General features: G+C 39.5%; 1 protein-coding gene across 5 annotated transcripts in view; it reads left to right on the plus strand.

Annotated features, from left to right (window-relative positions):
* The window catches only part of slc29a1 (solute carrier family 29 member 1 (Augustine blood group)), a 36,066-nt gene extending 19,871 nt beyond the window's left edge, over positions 1-16,195 (plus strand). For 4 of the 5 annotated variants that reach the window (XM_011484335.2, XM_011484333.3, XM_011484336.3 and 1 more), the window contains exons 2-13: positions 5,686-5,769; positions 5,926-6,007; positions 6,377-6,564; positions 7,853-7,992; positions 8,453-8,587; positions 11,264-11,361; positions 11,521-11,602; positions 11,764-11,849; positions 12,698-12,806; positions 13,136-13,221; positions 14,125-14,324; positions 14,767-16,195. In XM_011484335.2, coding sequence (XP_011482637.1) covers positions 5,741-5,769; positions 5,926-6,007; positions 6,377-6,564; positions 7,853-7,992; positions 8,453-8,587; positions 11,264-11,361; positions 11,521-11,602; positions 11,764-11,849; positions 12,698-12,806; positions 13,136-13,221; positions 14,125-14,324; positions 14,767-14,878 — 1,347 coding nt within the window. In that variant the 5' untranslated portion in view covers positions 5,686-5,740 and the 3' untranslated portion in view covers positions 14,879-16,195. Of the gene's footprint in view, positions 1-4,863; positions 4,974-5,685; positions 5,770-5,925; positions 6,008-6,376; positions 6,565-7,852; positions 7,993-8,452; positions 8,588-11,263; positions 11,362-11,520; positions 11,603-11,763; positions 11,850-12,697; positions 12,807-13,135; positions 13,222-14,124; positions 14,325-14,766 lie in introns of those variants that run through there. The other variant, XM_004077058.4, reaches the window with a different exon arrangement.
* Positions 16,196-16,378: the final 183 nt, after the last annotated feature.

Genomic DNA, 16,378 nt, shown 5'->3' on the forward strand with positions numbered 1-16,378 from the left:
ACACATTTATTGTTATCCCGATATCAATCTGTGCAATACGCATATCGCAAAAGATGGCAAAAATTGTGACAAATGATGACCTTAAATGTGCTAAAACAATCTTATGGTAGCTTGAAGTATTTAACGAATCAAATAAATTTCTTTATGCATTTGACCAATCGAATGCAGCGCTCCATGTTGTTGTATAAACGAATGGAGCCCTCTTTTGTTTGATGTTTGCCTCCTATGTAGACGAAGGTTATTTGGAGTATAATTTAAGTCATATCAGTATCATCGTAAATCGCAAGTTTTCTTTATATTGTGCAGCCCTAGTGGATGATAATTATTTGGTCAATAACAAAATTTGAACTCAGTACTTTGTTATAGACCCTTTGTTGGCAATTACAGCAGTCAAACGGTTTCTGTAAGTCTTCACAAGCTTTTCACAAACTGTAGTCTGTTATTTTGGCCCATTCTTCCTTGCAGATCTCCTCTAGAGCAGTGATGTTTTGGGGCTGTTGCTGGGCAACATGGACTTTCAACTCCTTCCAAAGATTTTCTATGGGGTTGAGATCTGGAGACTGGCTAGGCCACTCCAGGACCTTAAAATGCTTCCTATGAAGCCACTCCTTCTTTACCCGGGCTGTGTGTTTGGGATCATTGTCATGCTGAAAGACTCAGCCACTTTTCATCTTCAATGCCCTTGCTGATGGAAGAAGGTTTTCACTCAAAATTTGATGATACATGGCCCCATTCATTCTTTCCTTTACTTAGATCAGTCGTTCTGGTCCCTTTGCTGAAAAACATACCCAAAGCACGATGTTTCCACCCCCATGCTTTACAGTTGGTATGATGTTATTTGAACGTAACTCAACATTCTTTCTCCTCTAAAAACGGCAAGTAGAGTTCTTACCCAAAAGTTCTATTTTGGTTTCATCTGACCATAGGTCACTCTCCCAATATTCTTCTGGATCATCCGAATGCTCTCTAGCAAACTTTAGACAGGCCTGCACATGTACTGGCTTTAGCAGGGGAACACATCTGGCACTTCAGGATTTGTTCACTAGGTCCCCTCATATGGTTCCGAGATTTTTGCTCACTGTTTTTTGTGATCATTTTGACCCCACGGGGTGAGATCTTGCAGTGAGCCCCAGATGGAGGGAGATGATCAGTGGTCTTGTGTGTTTTCCATTTTCTAATAAATGCTCCCACAGTGGATTTCTTCACACCAAGCTGCTTACCTGTTGCAGATTCAGTCTTCCCAGTCTGGTGCAGGTCAACAATTTGGTCTCTGGTGTCCTTAGACAGCTCTTTGGTCTCGGCCATAGTGGAGTTTGAAGTGCGACTGTTTGAGGTTGTGGACAGGTGTCTTTTATATAGATTACCAGTTCAAACAGGCGAAACAAATACAGGTAACGAGTGGAGGACAGAGGATCATTTTACAGAAGAAGTTACAGGTCTGTCTGAGCCAGAAACCTTGCTTGCTTGTAGTTGACCAAATACCTACTGTCCACCATAATTTACAAATAAGCTCTTTAAAAATCAGACAATGTGATTTTTTTTTTCTCATTTTATCTCTCATAGTTGAGTTGAGGTATACCTATGATGGAAAGTACAGCTCTCTTTCATCTTTTTTATTGGGATAACCTGCACAATTGGTGCTAACTAAGTACTTTTTTACAGCACTGTATGTGAAGTCCAGTCCAAGTATCCAGCACAACATCCAATATCAGTTACATATTACTCTCTAAATAAACCAATGTGCGATAGTTATCCCTGGAAAACAAGTATGATTCTGTCAGATATTTTTCTTTTGATTGGACAACCAGTATAGTGAGTTGGTCAGAGTGATTTTTTTTTTCTTTGACCTGATTAAGCCAGGACAAAGAGCACATAAGTACTATATTTGTACACATTTTTTGTTTTTTAATATAATTTAATATAATGTCACAGTGTTAGAAAACAACAAATTGGGATAGAACCTGTGGAAGAACTTACATTGAAAAGCAAACTTTTCACACAATAGAAAGTTATTCAAAGCAACAACATTTTAAGGTATTAAAAAGCATCAAAGAAATGCTTTTTTTAATACTAACATAAGTTACTAAACCAAAGACCTGGACGTTGTGGGTTTCAACAGTATCACTAGTATTTTTAATAAATCTATCTAGGTCTTTTTACTTCCTCAAAGCCAATAGCTGTGTGTCTTTTTGCTTAACAAGAGTCACTTTTAGCCTGCTAATATTGTTTTTCTGTTTTAGTTTTTTTATGTATAAAGGTCTCAGGTTCTCTCTCTTTTTAAAAGTAGATATATTTAAATTTATTTCTAAAAACTAAACTGACCGATGCTGAGGATCTCTATATAAACGGGTATACAAATCTGTAATGCTCTCTGTGTGCAGGATTCTTTTGTGTTTTTAAACATTTTAAGTAAAAAGAAACATTTTTGTCATGGAACTGGACCACAATTGTGCAGATATGACAAAGTCAGCATTTACCACAGTTTTACCAGGCTCACAATCTGGACCTCAACTAAAAGTCTTAACAGTTATATTCCACTTTTGTTATCCTACAATGGAATCAATTTAAAATGTTACAAAAGTCATGTAAAACATTACGATGCTGTGGCAGTAATATTGTAAGGTGAAGGGTTAATCTAGAGTAACAAGCAATCTATATTGTTACAAATAAAAATTTTAATTTGTTACCTTTCAGGACCTTGTCTTGATTATGGCCAAATGTTGTGAACAAAGTCATACAAAGAAAAATCCAAATCTACATTTTTATTTAGGTTAGAATTTGATTTCTCAGATGTTTTTGTAAAAAGACCATTTGGTTAAGTCGTGGAAACCGTTCATAGGAGGGTGATCAAATGAATATTATAGTGCTATCTCCCATTAAGGAGGTACAAAAGCTTACACACGCGTTTGTGTGGTGTAACATGTTATCTTCACAGTGTGTGTAGGCTGGCTCGGTCCGATGACACATTAGAAGCTTCACTTGACAGGAATGTGGGACATGGCAAAGACAGTTTGATTGAACTCTGACACGCTGTGGTGCCTGCATTTGAGTTTGTCCCATCAGGTCAGAGTAAAAAGATCTACTGCTTATCATCAGAGGGAAAAATCGAAAGAGAGGACATATAGTTTTCACTTTGTCATTTTATTTGTTTGGCCAAATGTCATTCAGCACAGACTGAATTTTGACAGGTTTGGTTTGTTTCAATCTGTTAGGGGTGTTAAAACCAGAGCTCAATGTATTTGCTTTTATACTGTGAAAACTAATATAAACCTGATCAGAATAACAGTTTAAGGACTTAATCAAGTTCAGCATTTCCACTGTCAAGCAGCACAGATTCCTGTCTGGTGATTTTTTTTTTTAAATTAGCTTGATTTCAGAATAAGAGATTTGCAGTATATTTGGGTCTGCCAAGTCTGTCTGGCTTTCTCCTTTGCTATTGACCCCCCCCCCCCCCCCCCCCCCTTCACCCCAGTGTCCAGGACACTTGACCAAATGATGACCCGACCACAAAATCAATCCTTTCACTAATGGACAGCCTTTTGGTTAAAAATGGTCCAATGGACAGTATAGACAAACAGTGACAGTCCAATAAAAAAACACAGTTTGGGTTCAGATCAGGAAGGCTGTTCCTCCTGATCCCAACCTTCCAGTGTTGTCATGGCCCACATGGACGTCGAAGTCTTCTAGTAGAACAGTAGACCCCTGTGAGAGTACTTCTGTTTATCCCGAGACTCCAAGAAAATCCAGTACTTTGTAAGGATGCGAGCATCTCGTTTCCTGATTGATCTTCGACACATAATGACCAAACTGAACAAACTCAGCATGAGTGGAAGAAAGCCCAGTCGAGGAGTTGGGTTTTAGAGCCCAAACTATGCATAGAGGCTCAACTATTACTAGCTGGTACTACTCAGCCTCTCTCATAAGCCCAGGCTCTTTTTCACCCAGTGAGGTAACATTCCTTGCCCTGTTGGTTAGTTTCCATCACCATGGATTAGGCCACAGGTGTCAAACTCCAGGTCTCGAGGGCTAGTGTCCAGCTTGTTTTCCGACTAACCTTCCATTGAAGCTCCTTAATGGCTACACCTGATCCAGGTGATCAGCAGCAGATAAAGTAGGGTTTCTAAAAAAAAAAAAACAGGCTTGGTGTCTGACACCCCGTCTTGTACTGTGACAGAAATTACACAGCACCGGCTCCTTGCAGCTCTTCTTGTAGGAGGTGGGCAATCCCATTTAGCTTTTTTGAGGTGAGTCTGGCTGGATCTCATTGGAGGCAGTTCCACCACCAGGTCCTCTCCTGCATGTCCCAATCCCAAGCCTGGCTAATCAGCAGTCGATATGATGGAACTTGATTTTAAGGGATCCACAAGTGCATTAGACTGACTTGTCCCTTTGGACATGTCTGTCTGTGACCCCTCTTGGGACATTTGCCCTAGATACCATACCATCTAGAACCACTCAAGCTCCCAACCCTCTCAACACATTGTAAAGTTCCTTTACAATAAATCTCAAAGTCAACACCAGTTTGGCTTTCTATCAGGACTCTTCTCAGAAAAGTTTTCAATTTGTATCCGTGTTTCCTCTATTTGGAGGTCAGGTTCCAAAGCTGGCAGACTTTATCCCCTCATGTGGAAACATTTTGAGTTCAGAGCTACATCAACTAAAATGAGTGTGAATTTGAAGAAGCAAAGCAATGTTATTCAAGCTTGGCATACACAAATGATAAGAAGATCATGTTCTTTCTCTGTATGGTAGTAAGGAGAATTTTGTTTTCTCATATTGTGGCTGTTGGCATCTTTACGTCAAAGAATGCTGTGCATGCTTGTGTGGAAGGGGAGGATGTACGGGAAGGGTGGGGTCAAAGAAAACAGACAAGAGGATGGTATAAAATGAACCATGTGAAGCTTGTTCGGCCTTTTGTGCGGCGCGCATGTGAGGAGCGCACGGGAAGTCCTCAGGCTGCTCTCCATCTCTGAGTAAGTCTGCTTTTGAAGTGCAGTTGGGACAAATTCTGATGTTTTCTGACGATGCGTGTGTTTCAATGCCAGAGTGTGACTTCACCACAGAATGAAACCTGTTTTTGTTGTGTGTGTTTCACCATTTGCTGCTGTTGTGGCTTTAAATGACCGTAAATTTCATTTTTGCAACACAACATTGAGGAAGATGAACTTTTGTCAAGAAAACAACAAAGTTTTTGTTGTTTCTCATTTAATCAAGATCAGTCTTGTTTTCTCTATGAAATTTGTTTTGTTTAAGAGGCTAAAAGTGTAGCTTTAGAAAATAAATGTTCACTAAAAACCAAATGACCTGCAAGTATGAATGTAATCATATTGCAAAGTGACTGTGTGAGTTTCAGCTCCCAGATTTCAGAAATATTATCTGCAACTGTTCTGGGACATAGTAATTAACGTGCTGCAGGAATTGTTTAATCCCGATATGTTAACAGTGGAAACACACGTCTAAACACCTAATGATAAAACGGGCTTTATTTCTAAAGTCTAAATACAGTCCTGAAGAGAATTACAAACAAAGTTTTGATAAATTCATTTATGGTTAGTTGTTTTTTTTTTCAATCAAATGTTCAAGCAGAAACTAGCTGGATGTATTTTTAATAAATACATCCAAAGAGGGCTGTAAGTTCTCATAAACCCTCAGCTAAGCAAACTATTGTGTCTTCCTGTGTTACAGATTAGAGTCGAACCCAGACGAATCCTGAAGAAAAACCCGCTTGAGGCCCAGAAATATGACGGCCATCAGCGCGCCCCGAGACAAGTAAGGACGTCTGCTTGTGGCAGACAGAGTTTTGGAGTCCCAGCTGTCCCACTCGTGTGTTCATAATGAGGCAGGAGCGAGCTGTGGTGAAGAAGCGGATGTTTGTTGGTTTAACGCTTGGACTTTGATGTGATTTCCTTTTGTTGTCTTTCCCAGATACAATGCGGTCTGGATCATCTTCTTCATCCTGGGCCTGGGAACTCTCTTACCCTGGAATTTCTTCATGACGGCAACACAGGCAAGTTTGGTGGATTTAATCCACTAACCATAGTTTTTCAATTTGGGAATATGAAAATTTATTTTAGTTAGGCTCAGCTGCACCTTTATTAAACTAAAAAAGACTAATATTTTTTATGTTTTGCTGGACTTTGACATAGTTTCACCAATGTATGGTACTTATGATCCAAACATGTGACAACGTTGTAGAGAAGCTGCTCAAATACTTCAAAGATGGAGCCGTGACATTTCTCTGTAGCACCTGTTGGGGTTTTAAATGAAAACATTTCTGCTGTTACTGATGTTCTTGTTGGTTGAAGAAATGGTGGAAATGACCTTTGTTTTCGACAGGACCATTGTAATTAAAGTTCATTTTTCCATCTTTTTTTAGTACTTCACCGACAGATTGAAGGTTGAGCCGGTTTTCAGCAACCTGACAGCCAACGGAATGAGCAATGAGACCGCGGGCGAGCCCGGATCTCCAAGTCTTTTGGAACTGAAGTTCAACAATGTGATGACGTTGTGCGCGATGGTGCCTCTGCTCATTTTCACCTGCCTCAACTCCTTCATACATCAGAGGTGGGTTACTCCTCCTGATGGAAATTTATAGGAGTGTTTGTGTTCTTTTGCAGCTTAAAGTTGAGCAGCAGGTTGGATCTGATTGGACGTCAGAGACCGTTCTGATTGACTACTCTAGAAACAACAGCGTATGCACAGCCCATATAATGTGCTATTTAGCACTTTCACAGGATTGGACATCTATTTATAGCTGACTTCACAGTAATATTGGTTAAGAGAGTTATTTATTGATCACCCTGCCTTTTGGCTCTAAGAAGTCACATGTTCTATATTGATTTGAAAAAAGGAAACATACGCAAGCAGGCTTCCTTTCACTGGTAAAGCGGAAAGTTACATGTTAGAACTGAACACTGAAAGTCATCCCATCTAAATCCGTCAAATTCTATCTTGAATCTATCTATTGGAAATAGTGTTTTTGGTGTTTTTAACACGTTCTTGTAGCATTTTTCTCATGGAGGACATATTTAAAATATATTAGGAGTTAAATTGCATTTCTGAGTATTTCTTTATTCAAATCGTTGTGAATAAGGAGCTGGTGAAAAAATGCTGCTGCTCCACTCCATTCTGATCCATCCACTTGTAGACAATTAAATCCATGAACGTCTCTGGTATCTGGCTAAAATCTGTATTAATGGATAGCTCCAATATTGCTCGCAATTTTTGGTTCACCATTAACGTTTGGTTGGGGTTTTGTGGGGCTGTAAGCTAGAGGGATCATGGGAAAACAGTGTAGGCTTACTTTTCGCCATCAGTCCCACTCACAACTCAGAGGCAAATTTCTCATGAACTACTGCCGCTCTGCAGAAACTACGTTCTAGAAAAACGACACAGGTTATTTGATTTTGGCTAAAAATTGCAGAATCGTAATAAAAAGTACAACTTATTTATACCAACTTACAAACTTTTATTCTGATTATGAGAAATAAATATAAATGGTCAAACATGTCTGTTTCTTCTTCTAGACTGGAAAATATATGTCCTTTATTTATTCTTTATTTTCCCGAAAGTTTGATTTCATAAGTTATGTTTACCTTTAAAAAAGCTGCAGCTCTCACTATTTGGCTCTTGGTCAGAAGAAACGGTTGGGTGTCTTTCACTCATAAACTGGATTTCTGTTCATTTTAAATCCCTGGTAATAAACAAATGTATTTTTATAATCAAGATAGGTTGATTTTTGAATATAGATGTGAAACATAAACTGATGGGACCAGAATCAGGTGGAATTGTAGTGAAATGGAACTCCTGGTCTCCTGAATCTGGATTGAAGGACGTGACACTTGTGTTTCAGGATCCCTCAGAAGCTGAGAATCTCGGGCAGTCTGACCGTCATCTTGGTCGTCTTCATGCTCACGGCGGTGCTTGTCAAAGTTGAAATGGATCCCGTGCCCTTCTTCACCTTCACTATGATCAAAATTGTCTTCATCAATTGTGAGTTTTTTTTGGTGACATGTTCATTTGCTGCGTTCTCTATGTTTGCTCAGCAGAACACGAGACATTCCAGATTTAGAGCATGTGTGAGAGTCTCGCCGAGTCTCCTAACAAACAGCCTGCAGTCACTGAGTTTGTTTGTTATGGAGAGCTGCAGGGTTAAATGAGCCGGCCCCGACCCCCACGCTCACATGTGGAACAGCCCATCGTGTTTTGAGGACCTCAAAGCTTTGATATCCTCCCCATCACATTCCTCCAAATGTACACAGCTTCTGCAGCGTTGTCCAAACTTGTCCGGTTTGTCGGACTTCAGGTTCTGAAGCCTTTGATGTGCAAAGCTTCCAGAGGATATCATAGATATCTGTTGCTTTTTGTCCTCACCTGAGTTTCTGTGTCCGTCCTGAGAAAAAGTGTACACTGTACATGAAGCTAAAGCTTCTTGTCTTTTGTCCTTTTCCAGCATTCGGGGCGATTTTCCAGAGCAGTCTGTTTGGGCTGGCAGGGATTCTGCCCGCCTCGTACACCACTCCCATCATGAGCGGGCAGGGGCTGGCGGGCACTTTTGCTGCTTTTTCCATGATCTGTGCACTGGCCAGTATGTCACACGCACCACCACAAACACACCCCGACACACACACACACACGCACACACACACCCGCACACACAGTACAATAAATTGCACAAACAACTGCCTTAAAAACACATTTTAACCCTCCTTATGATGTTTCATGTCATGTTTTTTAGGGTCTACAAGGTTTAATAATTCTGAATGATGCAGAATACACTTTTTACATTAGTAATGTGATGATTTGCTTGCATAACTTTTGTATTTTATTTTTAAAAAAGTTTAAAAGTAAGTGGAGAAACAAAAACACTTCCTAAATGATCAAACTATTCACTTTGGAGCATTTCATATTTAGAAAAAGGTCAGTATAGCTTAGCCTGACTTTAGGCTAACTTAAGCTTCTACCAGCACTGCAAAAACAGAATCTTAAGAAAGTAAAAAAAACTTGTTTCAAGAAAAAAAAAAAAATTCTGCTTTGCAGGAAAAAAATCTTATTAAGAAAGTTTTTCAATAGCAAAATAATCTTAGTTTTAGAAAACATATCTCGGTGATTGAGATATGTTCCTCTCCTCTCTGGAGATTAATTCAAGAAAAATCAGCAAACCGGGTCTGAATTTTGGACTTATTTCTAAGAGGTCTGTGTTTGCACTGAGCATATTTCCTTTTGGAAAAGTGAGGCCAGGATGACGATTTAAGTGCAAACACGAGCCAATCCAAGCCTAATAAAAGGGCTGTACATGTACAGGAATCACTTCAGGTCTTCTAGATTTTTCCTAATGATATCTGTGCATAACTTGAATCTCTTCATGAGAAAGGGGGGGTATGTAGACTTATTGGTAATTTGTCCTTTCCTCGTGTTTCGCCTCTATCTCTTCTTTTTATCTTCACAAAACAAAACTGTAAGACTTCTGCTTTCACAGGAAATATGGAGGCATCCTGTAGCTTCTTTCTTTTAGATCCGTTTTAATGAAACTGAAGGACAAGACTCACTTTTATGAAATATCAAAATAAAAGGAAAGTGGTGGTGGGATTTAGGAAAGAAAATCTGTTTTTATAATCCAAATTCACTTAAGAACAGTTTTGTAAATGATGATGATGATGATGATGATAATACTTTCAGACATATATTGGGACTTTAAAATGAAATATAGGAAAAAATAATAATAATAAAAAAGAAAAACAATAAATATCCAAAAGGGCAATAATAGCAGGATATGAGTTGAAGAGGACAGAAAAAAACTTTAAAGTACAGTTTTTTAATGTTTTTTTTTATTAACCATTTATAGTGTAAGAATTACTGAACAATTACTGATAAGAATACTACAGTACTTCAAATACTTCATTACCACTTTATCCAACTAAATAGTAATGAGTTACTGTAATGCATCACAACCGTGGAACTTAACTGGAACAGCAGAGACAGCTGGGTTTGAAATTTCCCCTCTTCATATTGTATTTTTTAAGCCATCCTGTTGTGTAATCCAGTTTGAACGCAGCATCAGTTATCAGATCTTGCATGCGACTCTGAAGTGTTGAGACCACAAGGCAGCCCCATCCTGTAGCTGCAACTCTGACCTCATGAGTGGAAGCTGGTACAAAGTGTTTCTGCTAACATTTAGTTATTTCCTCTTTTTTCACATATACTTTGTGGGTCTAACGTGCTTCTTTTTTCTTTTTTTTTAAACTCTGCTAACAAAAACATGTTTTTGCAGAAGGGATAGTATTCAGGTTCATTCTTTTACAGACCCACTCCAATAAAAATTCAGTTTTTGTTGTTTTTACCGTGTTTCTTGTAGCATTTTACTCACGATGGAGAACATATATAAAGAAGATAAAGATTCCTTTTTTTCCAAAACCTCGATGAATCCTGACCAGACGAAGACACGCCGTTTGAGAAAGGTTCTTCTTTCTTCCTGCTCCGCTCCAATCTGATGCATCCACTTGCAGATAAATAAATGGATCTGACTTAATTTTGAGGTGATCTTACCAGCAGGAAGGGTGAATTTACTTACTAAGTTTTTTTTTTTTAATCTGACATGTATTTTATTTTGTTGACCTTGTTGGGATTGGACCCCCCCCCCCCCCCAAGTCCTCCTTCATTAAAGTGTATTAGGAGGTCAAACATTAGCAGTGATGGAGACCCTTGATCATGATGTTGGTGTTTTCTCCTGCAGTGCTGAGTCACTGTAAATATCTGAAAGAACAAATACTATCTCATTCTTTTGACTGTCTTCTTTTAAAAAATTACACAATTAATGTCAAGATTCTGTCAAAGATCTGACAAAAAAGGACATTAAATAGCTACTTCGATTCAAAAAAAATGGAAGTTTTTAACAACATTGTGCATCAAATGTACTGAAACCTAAACTCTGCTGGAGAAGCCACATGTTTAATCACAACTGTGTTTTTGTGTATTTCAGTGCCTCCATAGACAGACTTTGTTTCTGGGAAAAGCTCTGTTGTCCTAAAGCCATGACACATGGTCCTATCTGTTCTTTGTTTCTAAAACAGTCTAGTAGTTTCTGTGATTCGGTTCAGCAGACAGAATAATCCTCATTGTCTGAAGCTACATAAACTTGTTTACTTTGGATCATTAGAGGAGAAAACGATTCAAATAAATGAAAACTCTCATACTAAGAAACATTAGTGACTGTTTTTATAGAAGCAGCAGGATTGATTTTTAATTTTTCTTTTTTAATCTTCAGGTGGATCAAAGCTGCAGGACAGTGCTTTTGGTTACTTCATCACAGCCTGTGTTGTTATTGCTATGGCCATCGTGTCCTACTTCATTCTGCCCAAAATGGTAACCAAATAAAAACCTCCTTTGTTTAAAAGAATATTTACATTTTAAACTTAAAAGATCTCGTACCTCTTTGCTCAAACTACTTGCTGACCCTTTGGAGTACCTTTGTTCTCCAGATGTTGTCTTGAAGGAGCATTTCTCTGCTGCTTTTGTCTGCAGGAGTTCTTTCAGTACCACATGGAGAGCAATGGATCGAGTCCGTCTGCTGATGAGGAGAACAAGATGGACCTTCTTAAAAAACGTGCTTGGATATAAGACTTTTTTATCCTAATAGTTTGACTTATTTAAGCAGTTTTAGCTCATCTAGGTTTTGGTTGTAGACCTTTGTGTATCTATGTCAATAGAAATCATTAACAGATTCATGTTATTAATAAATATTAAGACGAGTCATTTGATTTCCAGAGAACTCCCCGGAAAAGCGGCCTGTGGTGAATTTAGATGAAGATGAGACCCCGTCTGGATCCTCAGTGTTTAACATCTTCAAACAGGTTAGACGGAACTTTGTGTTTTTGGTTATAACAAAAAAAAAACTTTCCACCATGTCTTCCATAATCTCCCATTCTTCGTGTGATGTTTTCTGATGCCTTTAAGGGAAAAAAACAGGGCAAAATAGATTTATTGTGGTTTAATTTTCTTGAGCTGTTACTGGTAAAATGAATTTTCTAGTAATCTTAAAATGTCTCCAAGCATAAAATCACTTCTTTTGATTTGTTTCAAACCCAAAATTACCAGATAAAGTCACACTCCAATCATCTTTTGAACTTTTTTCAGTGGTCTTTTAGTTATGATTATGCCGTTTTTAGCCAAAATAAAAAAAACTGGTGGCGTTTTCTAGGACGTATTTTCTGCAGAGCGACAGTAGTTCATTAGAAATTCACCTCTGAGTTGTGGGCGGGACTGTTGGTGCAGAGCAACCAACAGCTTCCCATCACCCATAACTGAGAGCTCCCTGTTTACAGTCTGTCCTGCCAGCTTGCAGCCTCTCACTACCCCAGCCTAACAGTAACGGTGCAACAAAAATGGCAAGCGACCTTGGATCTATCCAGCTGTACAGTTTTGAGCCAGATGCCAGCTCAGATGAGGAAAAGGAAGATCTTCTCGTTTACAAGTGGATCCATCCATTCACAACGATTTGAATAAAAAATAAAATGCACAAATGTAATTTAAGCTTAATTTCCTACATGTATGTCCTTCCTACATATAGAAAAATGTGACAAGAACACGTTAAAAACACCAGAAATACCTTTTTCATCAGAGTGGATCTTTAAAGTAGGAACAATCAGGTTTTGGAGGGCCTGAAGTGAGCGGTTTGACTTCCTGGTGTCTCTTTGATCAGATCTGGGTGACGGCTCTGTCCGTTTGCTTCATTTTCACCGTCACCATCGGGATGTTTCCAGCTGTTACTGCTGACGTCAAGTCCGCTATCGCAGGCAAAGGAGAATGGAGTGAGTGTGATCTCCTTCCTGCACTTTTTAGGGGACATGGGGAGGGAGAGTTGAGAATTGTGTCCAGAGAGGTGTGGATCAATACATTGTTTTTAAACTAAAACTCCACTCAACACTGTAGCAAAAAATGTCTCATTAATTCATCGTTTTTTCTTTTTTCTTAAAATGTTCTGAATGTCCTCAAAGCTGTTACATTTGGGAGCTTATCGAGATGCAACTTTTTGACAGTGTTTTTAATATAATATTTTTTCTTTCCGTCTATAAAAGCTCATATTTCCGATTTGAGGTTACAGTTCAATCAATTACACCTTGTTTTGATCCATTTCTAGACACGTACTTCATCCCCGTGGCTTGCTTCCTCCTTTTCAACCTGATGGACTGGGCTGGCAGGAGTCTGACGGCCCTCTGCATGTGGGTGAGTATCGCCGCACGGATGTCAAGGACACATCAGAGCCTTTTCCAAGAGTTGCACCTGCTTTTCAAAGGACACGTTTTTTTATATTTCACAAAAGTTGTAATCTTTTATTTAGCAACCCTCTTTAAAAAACCATTACATACAGTAGTGTTTCATTTATTTCTATGCTGCCCGAACAACTGAGCACAGTTGGTTCAAAGCCTCGGGCTTCATCAGATGATTACGCGGGAATGAATGAACCACGATGGAAAGTCAAAAGTTGCCTGGAGGTCAGAGGGAAAGGAAAGAAGCAGGGCTGTGTTCATTGTAAAGGAAGTTTCTGGAAGGGTCAGGGAAGCTCTGTTCCTCTTCCTCGCCGGACGTCTGTAAAAGTCACAAAACGGGATTTTAAGTTACTTCTCCATTTGATGGTTTGCTCCTTTTGAGTGCAGCAGCACTCTCCCATCCAACATTTATTTTCTCTGCTTCTCATATTTACAGAATCCGCCTCGTGTTAGTTTTTATAATGCTGAATCCTTAAAGAAACATTTGTGTTTTTCCTGTCACAACACACTGAAATCTTTTAAAAACTCCTTCCAGAGAAGAACAGCTTATTTTTTTTTAAAAAGTTTAACTTCCTGGGATTCACTGCACATCACCTAATGTAATCAAGGCTGAGTACAGTTGGCTGATACAGCCTGACCTTCAGAGGAATGCAGCTTCCGCACGTAACAGCAGTCAGCTGCTGCAGGAGCATGTGAACGTCTTTAGCATGTTTGAACGGCAGTGATCAGATCCTGTGAGGAGCATCAAACAGGCGCCTCACTCCCTGGAGTGCGTGCGCAGTCCCAAGACCCATTTTCAAAATAATCGGTAATAAACTGGAGTTTTGCGTTTCCTTCCATGTTAACCACACGCATCCAGCCGGGCAAAGACAGCATGTGGCTTCCTGCCCTGGTGGGTCTACGGATCATCTTTTTCCCGCTCTTCATGCTGTGTAACGTCCAACCGCGCCACTACCTCCCTGTGCCGTTTGAACACGACGCTTGGTACATCATCTTCATGATCCTGTTCTCCTTCTCCAATGGATACCTGGCCAGCCTCTGCATGTGCTACGGTCCCAAGTAAGCAGCGCGCTCTGTGTCAGAAGAGAGCAAAGTTTTATTTCACAGAAATAAAAATTAGAGTTCAAATACTGGGGTTCATTTCTGGGATCTAGAACCACAAATCTAGCACTTCCACATGGCTGACTGCAGCATTTTGTTCCCATGCTGGACAAATAACATATTTACCTGAAAGAAGTGACTCCTTCCAGCTGAACGGGTCCATTTCACACAGAGAACAAAGACAGACGTCTGATTAAAAGATTCAAAGTTCTCCTCACTCAAACTTACAGAACCTCCCTCATTTTTTTTGTTTGATGTAATTTTCAGACTTTGACATCCAAAACTTTCTTTTAGCACAACTTCAGCAGTTATTTTGGATGCCAGTTTTCAGAAACCTGTCAGTGGCTCAGAATGTAAATATCAATCAGCAGCAATGTTTTTTTTGGCTCTGTCTGTGCAGGAAAGTGCCGTCACACCAGGCTGAAACAGCGGGCGCCATCATGGCCTTCTTTCTGTCCCTCGGCTTGGCGCTGGGCGCGGCGATCTCCTTTGCTCTCCGGGCCATGGTCTAGAACCTCCTGCAGAACCTTTAGTCCATGTACTGTACATAAGACCTCCTCACTCTCATCACCGCCCTGTCAGGAGCTGGTTTGGAGAAGATGGCACACCCGAGGACTAGAGAAGCTTGCTTTTCTTCACGTCACTATGAAGACTCATCCAACCAGCTGGAGCTCAAACATGTCTCCGTGTTTATCTAATTGTATTTTTCTACACTTGGCAGCACAGTGGCTAAGCCTTTGCTTTACGTTTTTGTTTGAAGATGTTTTTATTTAATGACACCACAGATCAAACAGCCCATTCGCTGAGTGTAATTAGAGCTTAGCATCTTTGAAAAGTAGCTTTTTTTAGACTCTAGAGCAGAAACTCCTCCCTGATGTAGATAAATTAGCTCATGAGGACAAATCGGACAGATGCAGCAGTACGGATCTCATCCCCTTTGGGGCTGTCTGCGGTCTAAATATTCTGATTTCAGCTGTGGAACAAGCAGAGTTCATTTGGAAGCTGTCTTCCGAATCAGAACCATCACACAGCGATGTTCAAACCAAAGCACAGATGGGGGAAAAAGTATAAACTGAAGGGAAGCTTGAACGGATCCACCTCTCTCCATCTTGGCTGAGGAGACTCCTCCGTTAATCAGACTCAAGGAGGTTTCTGTCGGAGCCTCTCAGCCAGAATGTCGTGAAATCATCGCCAGTGAGGAGTTCACTTCAGTTTGACTTGAAACATTTTCTTTTGTGAAGTCCAGCCATGCTTTTGTCGTCACTGAACTCTTTTAAAAAAAAATTGTTTAATGTCTTTGTTTTTTCTTTTAAAGCAGCGGCTTCTTATACAGAAAAAACACAGCTGTCAGTGATGTCAAGACGAAATAGGCCCCGGAGGGATCAAATCTCCCTCTGGCCTCTAAAATGTGTTATTTAACAAACTCTGACAGAAGATTAGTTTGTACCAGAAATGGATTTGGTGCCGTTTTTCATTTTGGATTAACAGAATGAATCTTTTTGTTTGTTTTGTTGTGGGATTGTTTAAAGGACATTTTACTTGCAGTATTTTAAATGCAGTCTTTTTGCATATTTTCCAAAGTGAACAATCATGGGATGCCTTTTACCCATACGTATTTAACACCACTTCAAATAAGCCCTTTAAAGAAGTCAGTATTTTTTTTTGTTAAACAAAAAATGCTTTAATGTTAAACGTCCGCTAATATGTATTCAAAAAGCCTGTTCATTTAAGGGCACAGCATTGGTGTTTGACGTTAACAAGTATTAAGTATAAGTTTGCTTACATTTCAACCTGAAACTCCCAAGGAAAATAAATGTGTATTTTTAAGACTCTGGCTCCCCCTGTTGGTTGTTCTTAGATTTGCATGACCAGTCTTACCTGCTGCAATACTCACAATAAGAAATGGCACACTTCAAATGGATTTAAATCAGATTTTACAAAAAAAAGAGAGCAAAGAAATTGCTTAAAGTACATGACGGAATAATAAAAATAGCAGCTGTAGATGTAACTGC

The sequence above is a fragment of the Oryzias latipes genome, chromosome 15 (assembly GCF_002234675.1).
Source record: "Oryzias latipes chromosome 15, ASM223467v1".
Taxonomy (NCBI): domain Eukaryota; kingdom Metazoa; phylum Chordata; class Actinopteri; order Beloniformes; family Adrianichthyidae; genus Oryzias; species Oryzias latipes.